The following is a 24,132-nucleotide window of genomic DNA, read 5'->3' on the forward strand; positions in this document are numbered from 1 at the left end:
TAACAAATAATTTAATTTAGTTTTCATGAAGTTCCGTTTCATTTTTTTTTCAATTTTAATTGAATTTATGCATTGTTTTTTTCTTAACCTGGCGAATCATAGATGCTTGTCCTATACACTTGCCCTTAATGAGCAACATAATTATCACAATTGCTAAAGTTGGGTAATGGGTGGTTCATTAAAACTAGACAAATTTACCAGCTTCTGAACCAACAAATACTCCGGACCATCACTTTGGAACTCGCCTTTGGCTCCAATCAAAAGAAAAGTGACACTGTTGCGTCCTATTTGCATCAGCTTTGTATGCATAACTAACGTGATACGTGCCAGATCAGAACCAGCAAACGTTGCGTAACGGAGCCTAAATGAGAATATTTGTATGACAAACCGGTCTGAATTCTCATGGGGGGATCAGGAAGCCGGAAGCTTTACGATTCACGTCAGGAGATTAGTTCATCATACAGCAGAAGAATTCAAAATGCAGATCGGTGGAGACGGTAGCATGAAGACGGGTAGTGTTTTTACACACAGGAAATTCAATTATCTCAAAAATAATTGTTGCTGCTAATGATAGATAACTTTGTTATCAGCAGCCACAGTGATGTGACTAATTGCCCTCAGGATTACATGGCATTAGACTTGTTGAATAGCTTCAGCCATGAAATCCTCACGCAGTGATTTTCCATCATGTCAATATACGTTTTTGATGTCTTTTAAGACAGTTATTGACAGAAATGTTGCTTGGCTCATAATGATCACTTATTATCTTGTGCACAAGGCAGATTTTTATGGGAAAATAAAGCTTTCTGTAGCAGTTTGTAGTGTTAAAAAATCGATTTAATATACCAAAGAAATATGTGAAAAATAAATTGTGAGATTAGACTTTGCCCTGACATCAATGACATATTAATGTTTTAACACCTCAAAATCATTCAAATTACAGAAGGATTACTGAGGGATTGGCTCAAATTTAAGAGCAAAAAGCTTCTATCAGTGTAAATCCGAGTTTTAACACAGTTTTTGTGGCAGATTCCATCACTAAAGCTAAAAAACAACAATCCAAATGCCTCCTCGGAAGAGTAATCTGGGTATGTTTTAGAGTTAACATCAGTGCAGTACAGTCCAGCTGGGTATGAATCACAAAAAGTGCCTTTATCCCAGTGTCATATATTCACATTGTCACTCTCCTGAGAAAGAGGAAGCAACAGGAATCATTTGGCTTCATGGGAGACTTGTTTGTGTGGACCCATTTAAAGTGACACGACAATAGAGGGATTTCTCAGTGCTGTACTCTCACAGCTATTTCCCTTCCCATTTGTCCTCTCATCAGACTCATATGGTGGCTAAAGAGTCAACTGCAGACTCGAGCCTGACTCAGTGAGCAATAAGCAGCGTTAGCGCATTACACACACATGATTACGTGGCCATTTCCTCAGTGAATGAGTCTCATCAGAAGTCAGTGAAGAAGCCACCGAGTGTGTAATTGTTTCCCATTAGGGGAAAACGTCGACTGCCATCGAGTTGCATCTCACTGCAGAGTTTGCTGACGAATGCTCGCCGTCCGCCGAGTGGAGCGGTGGCTCATTCTGCTGTGGGTTCAGATGGAATTGCTCAAAACCCCTAAACCATCAGATCAGTTTTAGGGTGAGGGTGATGCATCGTGTTTCTAGTTTTTTTTTTTTCTCTTTAGTGAGAAAGGAACTGCAGGGCAAGAGTTCATATGTTTGTTGATTCACTGAAGTGACACCAGGCTTTAAACATTATTATCAGTCATATCAGAGCCTGCAGCACTAATGTCTCTGTAGCTCAGATGCAGTCAACTGTGTGTGTGACTGTGCTTTTCTGTCTTTTTTAAAGTGCTGCTCTCGCTTTTGGAAGGTTTCAAGTTGGAGATTATCGCAAGAATAAAAGTCTAGTGTGCCTCTGTGTGTGCTGAAAGGTGTTATGTGCACATGTGTATACTCGTTTTGACATTGATGTCCCTTTATAAGCTGGTAGTCTCTCTCTATATCATGCACACACTAACACTCTCTCTGAAGCCTGCACTGCAGTGATGAATAATCGTTAACACGCTCCGTTGTGAAGGTATTGTAAATTGGAGAGCTTACATTGCAAATTACAGGCGGGTCAAAAGTTCAAATGAGGCCAACCATGTCAAGTGAGACACGAGGACGAGGCAGAGAGAGGACTTTTCTCAAGTTATTAATGGCTGCCTGGAATGGGCTCTGCTACTGCACCATTAAGTTGATGGGGATGGGAGGCATCAGCGGAGAGAGAGAAGGGGGTTTTCTTTACACTGCTGCCATCTACAGGATGGAGATGGACGTGTCATCATCACTGCTGGCGAGGTGGGAGGTTTGTCTATGAAAAACAGACAGAAAGACAGACAGACAGATAGATATAATATAATATGAAAGAATAGAATAAAATTGGTCAATTCAGAAAAGAAAGTGGGGACAATTCTGTCAGAATATCTACAAAAGCTCCCCAATTATAAGAACGAAAACAGAAACTGGGCAATATAATATATGTGAATTATAATTAGAAAGAAAAAAAAAACAGCAATTGTAAATATAATCTTGTTTGCATTCAAAAACCAGAGAGATGACATGCTGCTTTAGTTTGGTTACTTATATTTGATTGCAACGAGTCACCACTGGATGGCAGCATGAGAAAGGCTCTGAAGTTGAACACAAGTGGACCTCTAACACACAACTACTGCAAGAAGAGGAACAAAAAAAAAGTTGTTATAACGTTTTTGAATGTGTGTGTTCGTAAGTGGTGGGAGAAGTACTCAGATCTTTCACTTATGTAAAAGTAGCAATACCAAGATGTATAAGTACTCCATTACAAGCAAATGTCATTAATTTAAATTCTAAGTTAAAGCTGCAGTGGGTAGAAATGGAGCAAATATGATTAAAAAAAGTTATTTTTATAATGGTCACTATATCCTGACGGTCGAACTAGGCAGCACTGATCAAATTTGAATCAATATTCTGTTACTGTAATGCCTATTTCTCGCCTCAAATGTTTTCAGAAACATCTTGTAGTGTACTGTTTAGCTGTAAAATTAGAAAGTTTGTGACCTGGCAGCCATGTTGAGATCAGTTGAGGAAATACCAAGCACCAGCCACCAGCTGGAGCAAACTTTCTCATTTTACAGCCAAACAGTACACTACAAGATGTTTCTGAGAACATTTGAGGTGATAAATAAGCATTACAGTAACAGAATATTGATTCATATTTGATTAGCGCTGCCTAGTTTGACCGTTTGATCAGAGTTTGCGAGTGATTGCCAGCTGCCTCTGTTGAATGAACAGCCAATAGGAATGCTCTCACTGAAATGATCTGTGATTTTGTTAAAGCCTGAAAACAGAGCCATGAGGAGGTGCAGAAGCCTAGTTATCTCTCAGAACACTTGAATTACAATATGCTGAAAGGTTATTATGGAATTTTTGCCCAGTGATGCCAAAAATATGCTGCCTACTGCAGGTTTAACTAAAAGTACCAAGTACCTTTCATTTCCACCACAGCCGTGTAAAATCCAATGTTTTTTGCGAATGTGACTATATGAAATGTCTACTTGTGTTTGAGTCTCATCCAAGTACTCCAAAAGTACAGAAGTGTTATAATCAGAATATACTTAAAGTATCAAAAGTAAAAGTACTTGCTTTGCGAGTTACATATTATTATATTTATATTATATTATATATTATATCAGTAGTTTAGTTCAGTGGTTCCCGACCCTGAGGTCAGACTCCACAGGGTCACAAAATAAATCGTGAGATGATTAATCGGGTAGAAAAGAAAAAAAAAAGTTCTGCTACACAAATTTCTATTAACATTTTGGACTTTTGTCTAATCTTTGATTTTACAGTAAGTGAAATGTTGGAGAATTTGATCTCTTTGGAATTCAAACAGTTATCTAAATGAAACTATTTGAACATTTTAAGGGGCAAACTAGAGTAGCCACTGATTTAATTCTAACAAATTGCATTTTATAAACTGATTATACATTTGTTTTTTTTGTAACTAGTAACTGTATCTGTCAAATAAATGTAGTGGAGTAAAAAGTACAATATTTTCCTGTGAAATGTAGTGGAGTAGAAGTACAAAGTAGCAGAAAAAGGAAATACTCAAACTACACATACCTGACTGTAGAAGTATGTGAGTAAAAGTCGTTTCCACCACTGGTGTTTCTTGTATCGGAGTGTGGACTGAGAGAGAAAAAGAGACAAATGGAGAGTACGTGAGATAAGAAATCCTCATCTCCACATACAGCAGTCAATTCTTTATATTAAAAAATAAAGATCTGGCAAATAAAAAGACGGTATATGTTAATTTCAAAGTTTCCTCCTGACTTTAGTAACAAATATCTTAAAGTGAGATTTTTATCAAAAAAGACTAATTTAAAGTGACATTTGTGTACTTTACATTTACATTACAAATTGACACCAGACTTAATAAAAGCTCACTGTTTGAACTAATAGGACTTCCCTTTCCTGTTTCCACGGAAAGTAAAGCTGTTTGGAGATAATGTGAACTGTGCAGCTTGAACTCACTGTACGGTGGATGAATACATGGCTGCTCATGTGAAATAGTTCCAGAAATAAACAGGCTTTACAGCATCATATGTTCTGGTAAAACCATCCAGCGTGAAATGTAACAGTCCGAGCTCTATACTTCCTGAGAACTACAGAGCCGACAAGCTGAGATCGGTCAAAGCACCTGGATGTGAACTCACATTCAGGCTAGTTTGTCCTGTTTCCTGTTTCCATGGAACCTATACAGTATAACAAACATGTGAGGATAACTCAGCGCTGCATTCAAGTCACAGTTGTGAGTTTGAATTTACGTAAACAGGCCACTTAATAAGCATTGGCCTGATTTTTAAACCAGTTTGACCAGCAAGATAGCAATATATGACAAGCATAAATTGGTCTCAGGCGGCGTATTTTCATAACCACACTGCTTTACAGTAAGTGTCAGGACTGAGGAAATACTTCACATGCTCTAGGAAGTCTTTTTCATGAAGCCGATGTTGAGCTCAAACATAATTCATGTTGGTGACTTGACATGATGCCTGTTAAATGATGATTACTATAATTAAAGAGACACTTTAACTTGAGAATAGAATACAGTATATGTACATATACCATACATTACTGTTCTTTTTGATTTGTTGCACTGAGAGAATTATTCTGGTCTCATAAAAAGGATGTGATTAACACAATAATGATGAAAAGGATGTAGAAAATGATTTAATTTACAGCCCTATACCGTATGTTCCCAATATAACCTGCCAAAGAATAAAGAATATTGACATTAATAATGCTACAGTTAGACAATTAATGAAGAAATGAGAGAGTTTTGGTAAGCAGGAAGATACCTTTGCACACTTACCTTTTAAAGTGGCTCTCCCGGGGGTGTTAAAATCACTCGAACATCATGGAGAACTTTTGTGAGAGAGGCCCAGCCAGGTAGGCCTCGGCAGAAGTGTGTCAGTCTTTCCACCCGAGTCTTCTCCACCGCTCTCTTGACCCAAGAGCCTGCAACCACAAGGAACGTGCTGACATGTGAAGAACAAAAAGGTGAGAAGCGTGCCAAAAGTACTCGCACCAACTGCTAAATACTTTCTTTCACTATTAAGTTGCAAGCGGAACAAGCAGAACGTGTGAAATAGTGATTGTCTGAGTCTATGAAGCACTTTCTCCACTAAATAAATAGCAATTAATCAACAGTAAAAACTACTCTAATTATTGCTGAGTTATTTGATCGATGCTCTTATTTTGCAAACTTCTACAACCGTCTTCTACGTGGTGTTAATGTATACTTTTGAAGACATGAACTGCTTTATAATGTATCTTTCAGCACTGAGCTTTAGTGTTTTTCAAAGTACCTTCTTTCATTTGAGAAATCATTTACATCACAATTGCAGGATTACCAGCAGTGACAACACTTCAGTTTGAGTAACAGTATCGTCCCGGCCTCTTCTGAGAAGTACAGTAATGCCAAACCTTTCAGACGCGTCAGCATCACTGCACAGAAACGACAGCGAGTGTGACCCACTGTTTTGATAACTTCACTACAAAGTGGAACAAGAAAGGTGTCACAATTCAAAAACTGTATTTCAGTTTGAGTGTTATTGTTCTGTCATCGCACTATAAAGACAAACCGAGGTGGAGTGAGTGTAGTTTGATGTTGAAAGATGATAAAGTGCAGAAAAACACAGGGAGGGGCCAACAACACGCAGTGTCTCCCCATGCAGCCCACACTCAGCAGTGAATGTGATGCAAATGGAATAACATAAAGGGCTGACATTTACATTTGCACTTTGGTTTACAGTATATGCGGTTGCCCTTTAAATCACTTGTGATCATTTTGAACATGACTCCTTCTGTCGACCCCTTTTAGGTCCCACCCCCGAAAAAAACCTGATAACACTCTGCAGAGGAATAGCACCTTTGTCACAGTCACAGTGAAAATTATTAAAAAAACATATTTACAATCTATTTTTGGAAATGATACAGCTCACATACAGATTATTATAGTACGGATTTGTATGAAACTTCCTTCTCTTTATTTGTCAGACAGGTTTTGTGTTCACATTTATTTCCTGTTTTCAGTTCAGCTCATTGCAGCTGTGGATCCATTTATGTCAAACCACCAGCAGTGCCTGTATCCCCACATGATCCCAGTGCCACGTTCCTACAATAAACCTGTGGCTGTCTGCTTCACGACAGCCCTCAAACTGTATCTCGCTTCCCAGTTATATTTTCACAGTTCAAGCTGATCGGCAGGTGTGCACTGCTCTACAAAACCCCACTTTCTCTCTTTCTGTCACGTTCTCTATCTTCCTGTGTCTCATGCATTCATCCCTCTCTCTCTCACTCTCTCTCTCTGCCTCTCAGTTTCTCTATTATTATTGTCTCTTTCCCACTCTCTCAGTCTGACTTACCAAGAAGCATCTTGCTACTTTCCCAACTTGCCCTTGCTGCCTTTGCTCTCTCGTCACCGCTGCCTTTTTCTAGGGTCACATGCATAGGCACATTATTGTTTTTAGTCTTTCTTAATGCCTCTCTCTCTGCTCCGTCTACCTCTTTGTGCAGTTCCTCGCCACCAGACATGGCTGCATAACGCGGGTAAGCGAAGGAAGGAAAGTGGAAGTTCCCCCACAGTCCTACTTCCTCCCCACATGAATATGGCGACCTCGCTCTTTTAAGCGCCCTGACCGCAAACCTGCCCAACATTATGGTGTCTGTGCACCGGGTTGTCAAAAGCTTGGCCTCAAAAATCTAACCTCCAGCTAACATGCAAAACTGTAAACACAGATGTAACTTGCTTAGCAACTATATGCATGAATTGAAAAGATTTTGAGGAGCTTTTATTTCATTGCTAACACTACAGCAGCCCTGCTATACTGCTGAACATCTTACATCAAGTGGGTAGACATAGTAGTAAGAAAACCACCCATGCCAGTTTTCAGTATCCCCCGCAGATCGTCAAGCTCAGTGGCACCACTCCTTCCACTATCTCACCTCTAAAGTTTCAACACTGACATTTCACCAATCCGTAACTGCATTGCATCAATAATTTCCCAGTTACTCACATTACATCAAACACAAGCGGCACGAACACTTGACAAAGCTACAGAGAGTGATACCACAGTTCTGCAGTGCTTCAACCAGCCTCACTGACTTCTAATATATGGGTGTGTAACAGAAACAAACTGGGTGTGTGTGCGTGTAGGTTGTTGTTGTTGTGTGTGTGCGTGTGTGCGCATGTCTTTGCTGGTGTGTGTGTGTGAAGTTTTAAGGGCCAGTCCAAACATCCAGCACTACCTGGCAGGAAAAACAGGAATAGGACTTGTCAGCGTGCGGTTGCACAACCTCGCTGTGGATTCACACTTCGGCTGAAAAAGATCTGGAACTGCTCCCTGCGCTGTAACCTGAAACCCAGAGGACAGGCTGCGCCACTTGTAGCTCAGACGGAAGCAACATTGATTCTTAAAAATTACAGTGAAAATCCATGGGGTCACTATAAGTAGGGAAATGAATGCCTTTTCTGCAAATATAGAAATTACATTGCCAAACATTATACTTCCATACAGTCATATTTTTCACATGATATTTTCAGGGTGGCATGTCCTGGCTGAATGTTTGTCAGACTTCAGTATCCATTGAGTATACACTATGAGGTGTGTTTTTGTATTAAAGTGGCAGTAGGCAGAATATTTTTGGCATCATTGGGCAAACAATCCATAATAACCTTTCAGCATATTGTAATTCAAGTGTTCTGAGCAAAAACTAGACTTCTGCACCTCCTCATGGCTCCGTTTTCAGGCTTTAAAAAATCTCACCCGTGACGGGAGACTTTGGCCAATCACAGGTCATTTCAGAGAGAGAGAGCGTTCCTATTGGCTCTTCATTCAACGGAGGCAACTGTCAATCACTCGCGATCAAATGGTCAAACTAGGCAGCGCTGATCAAATATGAATCAATATTCTGTTACTGTAATGCTTAGTTCACGCATAAAATGTTTTCAGAATCAACTTGTCGTGTACTGTTTAGCTGTAAAATTAGAAAGTTTGCTCGGGCTGGTGGGCGGTGCTTGGTATTTCCTCAAATGATCACAACATGGCTGCCAGGTCACAAACTTTCTAATTGTACAGCTAAACAGTACACTACAAGATGTTTCTGAAAACATTTTATGCAAGAAATAAGCATTACAGTAACAGAATATTGATTCATATTTGATCAGCGCTGCCTAGTTTGACCGTTTGATCGGAGTTCACGGGTGATTGACAGCTGGCCAGAGACGGCAGGCTCCAGATCGGCTCTGATTGGTTGTTTACCTCCGGTCTGTGAAATCTTGCAGACTGGAGGACACAAAGGCACATGATATTTTTCAGATTACCTGTCTCGTGCACTACTGTCAGGATATAGTGACCGTTTTACAAAAATAACTTTTTTTTAATCATATTTGCTCTAATTCTACCTACTGCTGCTTTAATCTCTTAGTGTGTAAAATGTGTCTGTGTAGGTGTGGATGCAGTAGTGTCCAATGCTTTTGACACCTCCGAACAGCTCTTGTATTGTCTAACAATATCTGCAGAAGAAGTGGTAGGGGCAGTGGAACCTACCCGACAGAGGAAGTCTCGCAAACCAGAGCCGCAAAGCTGTCTCGGTCCCCCGTCCTGAGCTGAGAAAAAAAATAGCAGCACTCGGGCTGAATTAGCCACAGAGATTACATCAATGATTCTCATATACAAAGCATGCAGAAAATGTCAAGAGGTTTCTGTCCTGTTTGACAAAATACAAGACATGTTAGTGAATTTATGTGCTATATAGTAATTATTGCATTCAGCATCCAAAAAAGGAGGAGGAGAATGTCAGGACTTCTATTAACTACTTTGAACGTTTCATACTGACCGTGTGCTTCCCGTCATGGCCTCAGTCTCCACTACTGCGTAGTTCCAGCAGGTTCACGTGCCACCATCTTCACTGAGGGGTCAAAAACATGACACTGAGTCAACAGTTCATTTTCCACATCTCACACCCTAGACCCAAAGCACTTATAATCAGGAAATTATTATTGCATGAAATAATAGATCACCTTTTTACTTCACACTGAACACTTAAAAACGGTGAATTACTAAGAACTTGGCTGACAGCCAGCTGCTAACTTGTTTCAAATAGCTTTATTATGTTAAGAGCAAAGTGCTTTATTATTTCATACAACAATAATTTCTTTGACAATCTTAAGCACAGACTGTCCTCCGACGTTCTTTAACATAGCGGGTATTTAATTATAGTACATCACATCTTCAGTTGAACCACAAGCTGCAAGTTGACATGAGAGATTGTTTAATGAAGTGGTGATTTAGCCCTCAGTGAGAGGAAGAACGAGCATTACTCTGATGGGTGACTGTCCACCAAAGAGCAATGTCTGGCCTCCATATCAAGAAAACATTGATTATTAACAATTTGATATTGACACGGGCACACAGCTAACAATTATGACAGAAATCCTTTCTATTCTCCCAAAACAAAAGCTTCCATTTGTTTAACTCAGTACTGAAAATTTAGATTAAGGAACATTAAATTAATGCAATAATCTTTTTTTTTTTCAATATTTTGTTGTCAAATGATCTTTTTCCTTAATGTCTGGAACGTCTGAGAAAGAGGCTTTCTGTCAGAAGAGCAGCACAAAGTGAGAGCAGGTGTTATCACCTCTGTGTTGAAAGTGTGAGTCAAACAGAGATACGATCTGGATGGGAACAAACAATCAACTGACAGGCAGGTAAATAGATCTGAAGATGAAAAGATACAGTTTGGGGTCTGCTCAGACTTTACACTTCTCAGTTTTGCTACCGCCTTCAGGCAGCTTTGATTTTGTGTTTGTTTGCTATGTGTGTGTGTGTGTGTGTGTGAGAGTGTGCATGTGCAATACACAGATTAAAGAAGTAAGGGGGTGAAGAAGACTGCTTGACATTTAGAGGCTTCAACAGGCTCCAGCGCCCACCTGCTCATAGACAAAGACTGGAGAGGAGCAAACACATTACATTACACTGCAAACTAAGGCTGTACATTATGAACTATTTACATAGATATATATATATATATTTTATGGACATAACAATGTATTTTGTACCCAGTTCCCTCAGATTTGCTTGCCACTGTACTAGTACTGAAGCTGCAAATTGTTGACATTTTATTTTATTTATTTATATAGAGAGGAAGTTCTCTTTAAAGTTTTCTCCAAGGCAACGTAATCAGCCCATCTATGATCAATAGATGGGCTGATTCAAGGCCAGAAAAAATATTGAATAATTATGATAATACATAAATGTGCCCAGAAAGTGAAATTTATTGCTGGCTTTAGATTTGGGGTTTAGTTGGCTCACTCTCTTTTTCTTTTCATTATTAATGACCAGGAAATTGGCCTATTACGGTTTAAATGGAATATTCACCCTGAACTAGACTTCATATAGGCTACTGTATGCTACTTTTACGTTATTGTACTTAGCAGTTGGTGAATTTGAGTAAGTCTGTCATAAAGCTGAGCAGCGAGAAAATCTTGCTCTGTTGGCAGTAAATTATCTACGACACAATGAGCTGGGCAGCTCAAAGCCTTGCATTCAAATAAAACACAAATAATATGCGAGTTCACACGCGACACTAATTATATGTCACCTGATGATGTCGTCAGTTCACTACTTGATCCTTGTATGTGGATTTTACAGTGCAAAACCACTAGGATAACATCATTTAAATCAGTGGTTCCCAACCTATTTTACTTGAAGCCCCCACCTACCACTATCTATGAAAAGCTGAGCAGCCCCCCACATCATCACCCAAAAAATAAATTACAAATTCTCAAACAAAATCTTCAATTTGAATAAAGTTATTCAGTGTATTAAATTAGTCTTTCTTTTTTATTAAATCAACTTTCTTTAATGAATAGAACTTTCGTCAACATAAATAAAGTGATGACGTCTTGAAGGACTCGCCAAGCGAATGCAGACACATAATATGATGTATTTTTTGGAATGGTTAAATTCATTTACTGTAAAAGGGTTAGAGCCAAAATTGATTTTTTGGTATTGTGGTTAAATAAATGTAATTTATGTTGTTAGATTGCTGCTCGATCGCCCCCTTAATACAGGCGTCAAGCGGGAGAGCAAACATTTATTTTTACCGCAGTGCAATTATGTTGTTTTTGAAAGGCTAAACGCCAACAAATATGAATTGAAGCAGAAGATTTCATTAGAATTTGCTACTAAGTAACAAAAAAAAATAAATAAATAAATAAATAAATAAATAAATAAATAAATAAGTAAATAAATAAATAAATAAATAAATAAATAAATACATACATAAATAAATAAATATATATATTATATAGTTTTATATACATACTTTTGTATAAATTATCCAGTAAGTGTGTTATTATGATTTTAGTTATACATGAGCAAATCTAATTTTGACAATCTCAAAGCAGACAAATCCTGGCCCACCTCCTGTGATCTTTTTGCCACCCACTAAGGGTGGCCCGGATCCCAGGTTGGAAACCACTGATTTAAATTATACCGAGGCTGATATTCAAATCCAAACAGTGGCAGAGAAGTTATACCACACATAAGTAGTCACATCAGTTCTCCACACTTCTAAAGCTTTTTTTTCAGTTTCATGACCTTGCATGTCTTTCACAATATTCAAGCACTGTATTTTTTTTTTCTCACAATAAAATCATTTAATTGCATGTAAGGATACAGTTTGCATGTTTTGAAGGAAACTATATATAACAATATGTCCGACTTCCTGTTTCAAAATTCACAAAACAGGCAAGGCAGTAAAATCATGTCTTTAATAGAGAGAAACCCATGCCTTAAAAATATACATTGTACTCTTCACAGCAGTGTGTCTTCATGTTATGTCATTGATGTTGAAAACAGGGCTGATCAATCACCTAACTTCCTTCACCACACTCAGTGTTGGACTGATTTAAGTCATGAGAAATTTCAATTAACTTCTTGATAAATAAATCACATATTTTAGGACATAAAAATACACAACCTATATGCAAATACCTGAGAGCCCTCACGTCAGAAAGTTGTTATCAATATCAGAGTTGATCAATCGGCACACTTTTCTGTTTAATTTCAGTGCCAAAATATACACCTTTCATATATTATTTCTTATAAAATACAAGTCACCTGAACCCTGCCTTTTACATTTTTGTAAACATTTTTTTTAAAATAATAAAAAAAACACACAGAAAAGTTCACAAAACTATTTGCATTAACAATTCAGCAGAAAAATAGACATTTAGCGCACGCATTTTCAAAATTTACAAAAAACATCCCCGCAATCGGAAACAAATAGCAATGATTTCGATTTTCAAGTAAACTCCTCACTCGCAAGGAGGGCTGACAGAAGACCTTTTTTTTCTTACTTTTTTTGTTTGTTCATATGGCTGCTTCATTTAAAGAATTTGTAAGGCTGTCCTTATTACAATACTAATATGAGATCAGGAAAAAACACTTCTGCGTCTTCCCATCAAGAGCAAATGAACACTGAAAAAACAGCATTTCATTTGAAAATCCTGTCATACATACCCAAATCAAGTTAATTTAGTTCTGTTTTTGTTTGTATTTCTACTGCAGAAAAATCAGGATAGCACTAATTATATTTGATCATAGGATTAGTAAAAGGATATGTTGTTTTTGGATGACAGATAAGGCTTTAGATAATAAATATATACAGGAATGATATAATAGAGGAATGTATAGAGTCAATATCACAGCCGCAAGGTGTAAACAATTTCCAGTGCCAATACTTTGCAGACAGTAGAGGTTTTTTTTATGCTAGCTGGGCACCAGTTGCGCATAAGAGAAGCGACATGTAAACAGAGAAAAAGCTGCCTTTTGATCACAAGTAGACATTGAACATAGAAGAGTAAATCACTGAGTTTAAACCTCACAGAATAATCAACTGTTAATGATGCTGACCAGTGTGAAACTAGTAATGCCAAACTTCTTGTGAGTATTGTTACAAAATGTAAATGTTCGTCAGGCAGCGTAAGCTTACTTTGCAATGTGCGATTGTTTTATCAGGATAAAGACTGACCTGTGTTCTGCCAGTGATTTGATTCCCATTCTACCTACACTTTATTGTAAAAAGAAAAAAACAAAACAGCAGTGTTTATAGTCAGGGCATGGACATAAAGTGCAGGGCCAACTGTACAAAGCACAGTCTTTTCTGTGTCTTTTCACAGTAGCTATGAAAGAGCTGCAGCTAGCCTTATTGATCAAAACCTATTATCCTTGGAGGTTGGAGGTGGAAAGAGGCTAATATTTTAGAGTAAAACTACGTGGTAACCACGCTCACGTTTCCTCTCGCTCATGCTGTCTCGTTCTCGATGCACCCTGTATAAGGTCATACATGAATGTAGTGACATTATGGCAGGAAATCAACAAGACGAATCAACAAGAATTCCCTCTATTCCCATGATGCATAATTTAGGCTGCAAATAAAGCAAAATGTAAAGGTGCCAAGGACGAAGCACCTCAAAAGCAGCTTTTTGTGCAGAGTTTGTGATGTTTTCCTTGTATTTGTTATGACATACAAACATGATGAGAGATGGCATTGAACCAGATATAAGCATGTATTTACTGTGCTAGAAAACAGCACCAATAATGCAGACCCTAACTGACCCCGTACCCAAGCACTGAAAGAAAAGAAAAAGCACAGCAATTATACTATATATAGTACACTCACAGCCATCCAGCCTAAAGCACAAAGTGGATTAGATGAAAAAGATGAGCCTAAAGCTTCAAGTGAGGTACATCAGAGAAGAGCAACCCATGCAGTATCTTTTGCCTCCGTTATCCCTTTGGTATCCATTGCCGTAAAGCATAATTTTGCCATTTCAGTGTCAATGTGGAAGTCTGCCAGTTTCAAACAAACTATGATACTAATTTGGGAATCTAACTGTGTGCTCAAACTGCAAGCAACACAACCCACGAGTCACCAGGATCTAATAATTTTTCTATAGGAGCAACCACGGAAACAAATAAATGGCCAGTTATTTGTGTGGAGAAATGCATTAGCTTGGCAGAGGAGAAAAACACGGCCATGGCTGAACTTTTTATGGCCCCAGGGCTGAAAAATACCATTAGGCTACACGTTGTGTACGTCCTTGTTTTCCTTTCATTGTGATTTTGCTTCATGATCAATAGTTCTACCTTGTAAGTGCCAACTGAACAGATGCTGATAATTATGGAGAGAAATAAGTCCCAATACAAGCAACAAATGCAGTTTCATGAGATAGAAATATAAAGATTTACAAATGTATATTACACTTTTATATGTATATTTTATTATTTTATCAGATTAATTAACTCCAAATGCATTATATTTAAACCTTGGATTGGAAATGCTTCTTTTGCATATGAATGTAAAACGGTTTGTGATATTATTTATTCATTTTTTATTGAAAATTGTCAAATCTGCATGTGGAATTGATTTGTGATGGAAAGCTAAATCTTTTTTTTTTTCAATTAAAAAAAAAATATATACAGTTGAAGTCTTTTAAATAGATTTATAGATTATACTAAAATTTTAATTTTTCAAAATAGTTTCAGCTTTTGACTTGTTTTAAAATTAACAAAATATACAAGCCAGCCACAGGAAGTTGGTGGTGCTCTGTGCTAGTAGTGGTATGGAAGTGCTTTACCAGCCACAGACAACTGTATAAACATTGGTGGTGCAAGTAAAAACTAAGCAGTTGATAGTCTAAAAAAAATGCATGATTTGTGATAGGAAATATAACCTTAGTTAGCTAGCTAGCACCGCTAACATAGGCTGCTAGTATAGCCCATTACTCAAGTGTAGCAAAGACAATGAAAAAACAGCCCTATAATGCAATATAATGTCAGTCGAAGTGTATTAATGAAGGCCACCACATCAGCTGAATCTTACAAAGAGGTAGGTTTTGTAGCTATGTAGCCTTTTTAAAGTATTAGCATTCGCTTTACGGCATAACTTTGGCTTAAACTTCACCAACTTCCCAAATTAGGTATTATATGAACATGAATCATTTTGAATGCATTGTACGTATGCAACATTTAGTAGCAATTGTTAGTAGTTGTGATATACATCTGTAAATCTAGTTTTTATTTGTGTTTATTTACACATTCAATGGCCACTCATATTAACACTTCTCTTCATAAGCTCTTCATAAGCTCTTCATAAAGCCTCCAAGTTCTCTTAACTTACAGGAGTACAGGAATAAAAGTCTCAACTAATTGTATTTGTTGTTGTATCCATTATTGGGGGTCAAAAGTAAAGTCTGAAATCATTTCTAATTGTTTAATTACTATAATATTGGTAGTAATCTTTGTATGCTAATTCATTGAAGTTCTGCAGTTATACGATGCAATATTAAAGCAGAACTAAATGGTGAGATGATGGCGGGACTGGTCAGATTTCTACAGCTGCAGATAGATGGTGGTATCTGGAAGGAAACCAGCAAATTGCAAAATCTGGCAAAAACTTGCAAAAACCCTTGCGACTCTTGCTGCCAGACGACCTATCCCGACCTTAACTATTTAAGGTCAATGCATAACCTTAACCTTCTAGCGAGAGATTCCTAACTCGTGGATGACCTTCTAAACACGACCATCAGTACAATCAGAGACAACCACAGCACTGGCAATCAAGTCCAAATGGACACCAAGTTGCTTGCAGCTAGGACACACAGAGCTAACTGACATTATGTATATTTCACCATTGATCATAGGAAAAACAAGCATTACGTGCCATGGCAATATCAGAAAAAAAGAGAGAAAAAGAAAACTGCACGGATCCTGTGTGATATGGCAGAGTAAGTGGGCCAGTACAATACCATACTGCTATTATGACCGTGAAATAATCCATAATTGTTCATGTTTTTATCATGAATTAATTGAATTAGAGACTACCTAAAGTCTTTACCTCTGTCATCAGTGTTAATTATGATATTCTCTCTGGTTTTACTGCATTCATTACTTCTAAGAGTGAAAACATGTTCCTGTAACAAAAGCATAATGACAGGACAAGCGCAACAGGAGACATTTTCTAAATAAGACTAAAATGAAAAACTAGTTAAAGTCATCTGACAGCTGCTCTGTTATACAATTCATGAACATTTTGAGAGAGAGCGAGAGAAAAAACTTACCTTCCTTCTTGTATATTAATTAAATATGTAGAAAATGTGTCTTTGGCCCAAACCTTCATATGATTGTTCAACTGTTCATTTTCACAATAATTAGCTTAAAAAGAAGTCTATGCTATGATTGTGCTACACTTGTCTACAGTGCCATTCAGCTGTGCAGTCTCAGAGGCCATGGGGGTCGGACGGATATTAGGCTATTGCTCCATCTTTTGTCTTTCCCTTAATTCCTACCCATCCTCTTACTGGAAGGTGTGTTCGCCACGGACTATGTGAGAGGAAAACTCGTAGCTGTCTTTGCTGCGGTGACCGCAGATGTTGCACTCCAATGGATCTCTGTATCCGTGGCAACCCATGTGGATGGTGTACATGACATGGTCCAGGAAGAGCACCTGACAGTGCTCGCACTGGAAGTTCCGTACCTCCCGGCCGTCTCGTCCAAACACCCGCACCCCTTCCTGGCTCACGGGCCTCTCTGTGGCCACTCGCGCCATCCCGGTCCCCATTCCTGCCCCGCCTCTGGGCGATGCTTCCGTCACCCGCTCGCCTGGATAGACCATCGCCGGACTGGCTCGAAACCTGATGGCGGAATGGGGGTTGCTCCCGTGGTTGCCATGCGTCTCGTGAGGGCTGCTGCGAGCTGAGTCAGCAGAATCCATTCCACTATTGTTGGGAGATTCTTCTTGCCCTGGATGGCGCAGCTTGCCATGCCTGGTTAAAACAGTGGGGCCATTTGTGGTTGGATGGATGGCAGCATCATGATGCTGAGGCGGCTGTGGTGGCAGCGTGTCACAGTTTCCTGGATGATCTGTTCGTTGGCCCAATGGCATGACGTGGTGGAAGAGGGGGTTAACCATGGGCATCACGCCAGCCATAGAGAGAGGGGGACCTGGACGGTGGAGCATGGGCCTAATAGTGTCTGATCCCAGGTATGTGATGGCGTTGCTGATGGCCTGGTCCATCATGTGGGCTGACATCATTTCAGCCTGCTTGTCATATTTAAGGCCCATCTCATAGCCTAGTTCAGGGTAGCTGTAGCGCATCTTTTCACCTGCATGAAATAGGACAATAGAATCAGCAAAATTTAACAAGATTATGCCAATTTCAAAACGTAAGACACAAAATATAAAGATAAATGAAATAGCTTTAAGTGGAGGGAAACACTCTTGGTTTTAGCTACAAGCAAGAGAGAAAAATGATGTGCACAAATAATCTTTTGACTCCTTTCTAGTCAGACACACTTATATCTTGCTGATATTTCGTTGCTTGTTTTTCAAATTTTGCTCTTGATATTCTGTGTGTACGAGTCTAATAGGGTGGAAAGCCCCATCCATCTACACTGCTCTGTTTAACCCTTCTAGAACAGGGATGCGGTGAGCTGTTTTCTCTCGATAAGAGCAATGGCAAAGTTACAGGTGTAACTAACCACAGAGTGAAAAACATTTCCTTGCCTCTCAGCCACGCGCTTGCTCTAGCTTGCTCAATCTCTTTTTCTAATAGTGCGGCGAATAAAACCAAATTCAGAAAAAAAAATCCGTGCTCCTAAGTAGGGCAGGGTTTTTGTGTAATATTATATAATATTGCATGATGTAAGACTGAAAAGGAAAGGGAAAACTAACTCAAACTAAGTACGTTTACAGAAAGAAAAATAATTAGGAATTTCAATTCTATTAGCATAAAAGTGAAATTAGAAGAAACAATTTAAAACATGAGGACAATTTAACTAATGCATTCCAGCACTCGTGCAAAGCAATTGTTAAGTCCAAATTACTGCTTGGACATATACATTTGTTTCACATGATTTGAATTGTAGTTCATCAGTGCAGAACAGAGTTGAAATGCAATAACACTACATAATACACTCCATGGACGCTCCACGCTGACTAAAGTAGAGAATGTCGTTGACTGCTTGGCTACGTTTCAAATACCCACCGACAAATTTCTGAGGTGTGGTGCTCTTCCTCTTGCCCACGTTGCTGTGCAGCCTCTCAATGACGGGCGGCCGATCAAAGGTAGCCATGGTGTTGGGCTCTGCCATGGGTCTCTGCTCTTTGGGGACCTCAACTTGAAAGGTTGAGAGGGGGAAGAGTTAGGGTTAGAAAGGACAAGAAAATATTTGGGTGATGAATTAGAGGGACTCCTTCACACTGAAAAATAACATTGCTAAATTGGGGAGATCACTTTTTTTGGGATATGAAAATAAAAATAAAATCTGAATTTTATTATTATTATTATTTTTAGGAATATATTAAGGGATGAAAGATTGAATTAATTAACTACAAAAACAGATAAGTAATTATACATAAATTACAAAAGTTTTACACATTTATGAACACAATTAAAAATTGGAAAGAAAAATACATAAATAATGATTACATCGCCAGAAATCTTTCTGTAAAGTATTGTAGTAATGTGTGCCTAATATCAGCCTTTTTTTTAATATCACTCCTCTTTTAAAGAAAAATATTTCCATTCTGGACAAATTGGATTAATTCCAACAATTTAATAATTCATAAGTAGACCTCACAGTGTAAATGTTATTACTGATTTTTCTCCTGTGAGATACACCATTGCTGTACTGTATTACTGTTTCCATTACACACCTTCATTTTCATGGTTTCAGTTTTAGTAAAACAACTTACCTGTGTAAGGGCCAGTGTTGGCGTTCGGATCCAAGCTGATGCCCTGCAGGTAACTATGGCAGCGTTCTTTATGTTCCTCCAATGACGTTCTTTGTTTGTAGCTCCGCCCACAGTAGTTACACTTGTGTGGTTTGCCAACTAAAAGTGAAGACATTCGAAGGAGAGCATATTAATTTCATTCACTGCTACAGACAGAAAGAGTGGGTAGCGTCCAATGAGATAACGCAACCTGCCGCAGTGTATAGGCGGTGCGTAGTAGTAAATACTGTGTCAGTAGTACAAACAAACCAAAAGCAAGCCTCTGAGATCATGGATGTTCCACTACTAGTGTGAGGATTCCACACAACTGTTGCCAGACACAAAGGCAAGTTGTGGGCGAAGAAGATAGTTGCACCATGAAGTCTGCATTTCATAACGCTTTGGTCTCTGAAACATAAAGCTAACTCCCACTGCTGAGTGATGAGTGAATAGCGGAGTTGATCATGCATCCCATGGTGGTGGTAGGAAACTAACTCCAATGTTAAAACTGCTATGGAGGTGGAGTGTGATTCATTGTGCCATTTCTATATTTCATTCAATTCCTTCCTACCTAGTCAAGTGGAAAGATGAAGACATATCCTATCTATCTCGGTCAAGCCATCAGCCCATCTATCCTTCCATCCATCCAACGTGCTGTATTGCTTAATGACTAGATCAATACATCAATGGATTAGTGAATTAATAAATGCATATATAAATATTAATGAAGGCATACAGTTATGAATTAACAGGAATGCCTTGATATAGGCCAATAGTTGTTAAGGTCACCAGTGTCACAACGTATCCAAATACAATGGTTCATATGATATCATACAAAAAGTTATTCCTGATTTTTTGGTTGTTTTCCTATGAATGACCAGCAACACGTCAATTTCCACTTGTTACATGCATACAGTCTTTTCAAAATAAATTTCCGACTCCACAAGAAACGACTTGGTTAGGTTTAGGCGACAAAACTACTTAGGTTTAGGAAAATATTGTGGTTTGGGTTAAAATATCTACGAAAGTGGCGTAACGTAAGTATGGAAGTTACGTGACAAAAATCTACATTTGAGTTAAAATAACTATGAAAGTGGTGTATCTTAGGAACCAAAGTTATGTGACAAATAAGTCAAAGTTTGGGTTAAAATAACCACAGAAATGGCGTTACCTAAGTACGGTGATTACGTGACAAATAATTTCGATAAACAATTTTCGTGGGATATATAAACGAAACACAGTGCATTCGCTATGAACGATGTATGACAACAGCCTGAGTGTCGCCACCTCTGTACAATGGAACAACAGTACAGGTTGCTGTTTCCATAATGAGGTAAAATTTAAATGAAGGTTGTGTAAAACTTTAATTTCAAAATACTGCATTAAAGTGAAAATCCGACACAGGCAGACACTGCGGAGGATACAAGGCTGCGTCCTGTGGTAGAGTATTCTCAAAACTACAGTAACATAATGACTCAGAAAGGGACTGAGTGAACTGGAGGCCACATGAGTGTACCGATGTGACCCAGACACCATCATTAGCCATTCGCCGTAGTAAGACATTCGCTGAGATAATGGTGACAGCTAATTACTAGAAGAAGATCCAGTGCTGTTGTCACTGTGAGAACAGAGAAACCAAACATGTTTCAGTCTGAGGCATGGAGGCTGTAACACACACACACACACGCACACACGCACACACACTCACACACACATTTAGAGGTAGGTGATAGTTCACACGTGAACATAAATGCTCTTTCTCCCACAGAAAGGGATGTTGAGTTTTTTTTTTATATGTTCTACAAGAAGACTAGTTACTCAGAAATGATTATTCCTTTCGCTGTAAATGTTACATTCTCTTCCCCTGAACTACTGATGATTTGTGTGAGGGAAATAAAACCCACTTGTTACAGAATGACATGGCCAGTCATGGCCGATCTTGCATCAGCAGGCACTTTTCTTTTTAGTGAATCATGTTGAATGATAATAGGCTTTCTGCTGTATCTGTCATTCAGGACTCTTGTGGTCTATGAATGACATTGTATCAGCAGAACTCGAAACTTCATGTAGGCTTTCGTTGTTATTTCTTTTCCGAGTATGAACAGATACAAAAAAAGGTGTCTAATGACAAAAAGTTTCAATATTATTAAAGTGTGGGTAGGTGTACCAGCAGGGTCATTGCAGTAATATTCATTCTGGATGTGAAGGAGGAGGCGGCATTCAATCAAGTATCACTCGCATGTTCTTAGTGGCTCACACTCTCACACACACAAAACGTAGACTTCATTATTTTTCATATTTATATAACCGCCCACACACGACCTTGCGCAGATGTTGGATGGACCTGAAGAATCCACCTTTCAGAAGCTATTCTTATTCATGCAAATGGTCCACACTGTGAACTCAGACTCACTTGACTGACTGCATTTAGCTAATAAACGGGAACTTGCTCGACTATAAATCTCCCGTCTTATAAAAATGTGAAATGTCTCTCAAGCGTTTACTGCATTATCCTTCCAACAATCAACTATGCCTCGATGGATAATGCCATTGTCCAACATTTAACCTGGCCTTAAGGAAAGCAGTCAAATTCTCTCTTCTCATTCTCGTCTTACATGTTTCCTCACCTGACCTCTCTAGTAATGCTGTATTTCCCTCTTTTGGCTACACCTGTTCTTCCTGGCATTGCACCAGGCCAGCGCTGCCTGCCAGGAGTACTACCCAGAGTCCCTGGACGTAAGAAAACGCCGTGACAGCAAAACTCGGCCACAACAAATTCCTCACATTGCCCACTGAAAGACCAGATGAAGGCAGGTGTAACTTATTATCATGATTTTACAGGAAAAAGGGGGTTGAGGGGATGTGACAAACAAATTCAGCTGAACAATGAAGGAAGTGAAAGTAGGAAAACGGTCATGGTTGATGGTGGAGGACAGATGTGAAGTGATAAATATTAAGAAATGCATAAAAGAAGCATCTGAGCAACAACTGGGACAGAGATAACAGACATGCAAACACATGGACGCACACCCAAACACACTATCTGAAAAAGAGAAGTGTGTATGAGTAACCCCCGTGGGGGCATCACAGGCAGAAATGACGGTATTGTCTGACCTTGATTTCAAAGGTGCACAAGAGGGGAGAGCACATCCTCTCTGATAGGAAAGTGGGTTACAGTTGAGAGAGAGCCAGCGCTCCCCATGTGCTTCTCAACAGACAGATAGTTTCCTCCTTAGTGAGTCAAGCAACTAAGGAACAGCATGTCCTTGGTACCTAACCACAAAGCACTCACAACACTGTCTACAACACGCACATGAAAAAAAAAAAAACACCATGCGCCTATCCAGCAACAATACGAGACGCAGAGTCACCAACCAGCATGCATGGCTACTGTGGCTACCATAGTTCTTACATTACACACACACAAAGCTTGTGAGCTGAGGCGGACTGAGGTGATTAAGCACATGTAACACCAGCATAATATAAGGTACACAATATTTGATGTTTTAAAATAAAGATATCACAGCATTTAAAGCATTAAGGGTTGATTTTTTTCCAGATCTCTGAAGGACTTCTATTGAAAGAAATGAAGTCTCTTCTGGGTAACAGAAGTGGATGAGTAAAAAAGGGAAGAGGAGAGTGTGAGGAGGAGTCTTACCAGCATGAGTGCGCAAATGCCCGCTGAGGGCATCGCGCCGCCGGCAGGCGTAGCTGCAGAAGGGGCATTTGAAGGGTTTTTCGCCTGTGTGCAGCTTGATGTGTCGCAGCAGGTTTCCCTTCTGGGTGAATGAGACGCCACACTGGTTGCACTGGAACGGCCTGTCACCTGATAGAGGCAGGCACAGGAAGTCAATACCACACTCACTGTGGAAGATGTTTTTAGAAAGTATCAACAGCCCTGCACGCTATTTTTTTGCAGGCTATCTAAGTGAACTCATTTAACCTTTTCTGTCTTTGTAACTGACATAATTGGACTAAAGTAAACTTAAGTGACCTGCCCTGTGTTAACCTAAATAATAATTAAAAAATAAGTCTTTATTCACTTCTGTTGGACTGTTTTAAATTAGATTAAACTGATATTACTCTTACTAAACTGAAATGACTCAAACTAAAACTTAAATAAATTTAACTTGTGTCTTCTCGTCATGTCTGCTTCATTCCAAAGACATGCACATCAGGTGGAAGTGGAGTGGGTATGCTGCAGATATCTATCTAAAGACATGTGTAACTTAAGAACTTAATATATACAATTCTCACGGGAAAATAAGCGCCTGCACTTCATTAACTTGTGTACATTTTCCACAAAAATGCAAGGTTTTCCAGAGTAATGGGATTCTATCTCTCTCGCAGTGTATGGTGGACTTTATATCATGTGGAATGAAACAGTTCAGTACACACTTTTACACACGGTTACTGTCTGCTCTTCTAATACCAAATCTTTTGATCTGCAGCCAGTTGGAAAAGAGAAATACGATCCTAATGCTGTGACAACCGGAGCAGTCGTGGCGTCAGTTGGAACAGGTTGCGGGGGATTCCAAGGATATTTTTTCCCTGATAATAATTCCAAGTCTAAGCTATTGTCCTTCAACAAAAAAAACAACAGAAAGCACTCCACACCCACTGTCGGGGAAAACAAATGATTTCTGACTCACTCTAAAGATGGGGAAACGTACACGACGCCCTGATTTTAATCATTAGAAAAAGATTGTGTGGATTGTCAATGCCAAGAGACGTACCAGGCAGCTTCTAATATACT

At 38.9% G+C, this 24,132-nt stretch overlaps 1 protein-coding gene and 1 long non-coding RNA gene across 4 annotated transcripts in view; both read right to left on the reverse strand.

Moving 5' to 3' along the window:
* Window positions 1-1,627: 1,627 nt before the first annotated feature.
* Window positions 1,628-7,166, reverse strand: LOC119499782. Of its 2 annotated transcripts, XR_005209441.1 has the most exons (4): window positions 6,959-7,166; window positions 5,404-5,549; window positions 4,152-4,217; window positions 1,628-2,361 (listed from the first exon to the last, which is right to left on the reverse strand). It is a non-coding gene; the product is annotated as an uncharacterized LOC119499782 (long non-coding RNA). The 2 variants fall into 2 exon arrangements; XR_005209440.1 differs by lacking the exon at window positions 1,628-2,361 and having other exon boundaries at window positions 3,613-4,217.
* A 5,185-nt stretch (window positions 7,167-12,351) lies between these two features.
* Window positions 12,352-24,132, reverse strand: part of ikzf2 (IKAROS family zinc finger 2) — a 28,697-nt gene continuing 16,916 nt past the window's right edge. For both annotated transcript variants that reach the window (XM_037790502.1, XM_037790503.1), the window contains exons 6-9: window positions 23,035-23,202; window positions 19,359-19,496; window positions 18,649-18,780; window positions 12,352-17,767 (exon numbers count right to left, since the gene is read on the reverse strand). In XM_037790502.1, the coding sequence (XP_037646430.1) occupies window positions 16,959-17,767; window positions 18,649-18,780; window positions 19,359-19,496; window positions 23,035-23,202 (1,247 nt within the window). In that variant the 3' untranslated portion in view covers window positions 12,352-16,958. The remainder of the gene's footprint in view (window positions 17,768-18,648; window positions 18,781-19,358; window positions 19,497-23,034; window positions 23,203-24,132) is intronic.

This window comes from Sebastes umbrosus, chromosome 13 (genome assembly GCF_015220745.1).
Source record: "Sebastes umbrosus isolate fSebUmb1 chromosome 13, fSebUmb1.pri, whole genome shotgun sequence".
NCBI lineage: Eukaryota > Metazoa > Chordata > Actinopteri > Perciformes > Sebastidae > Sebastes > Sebastes umbrosus.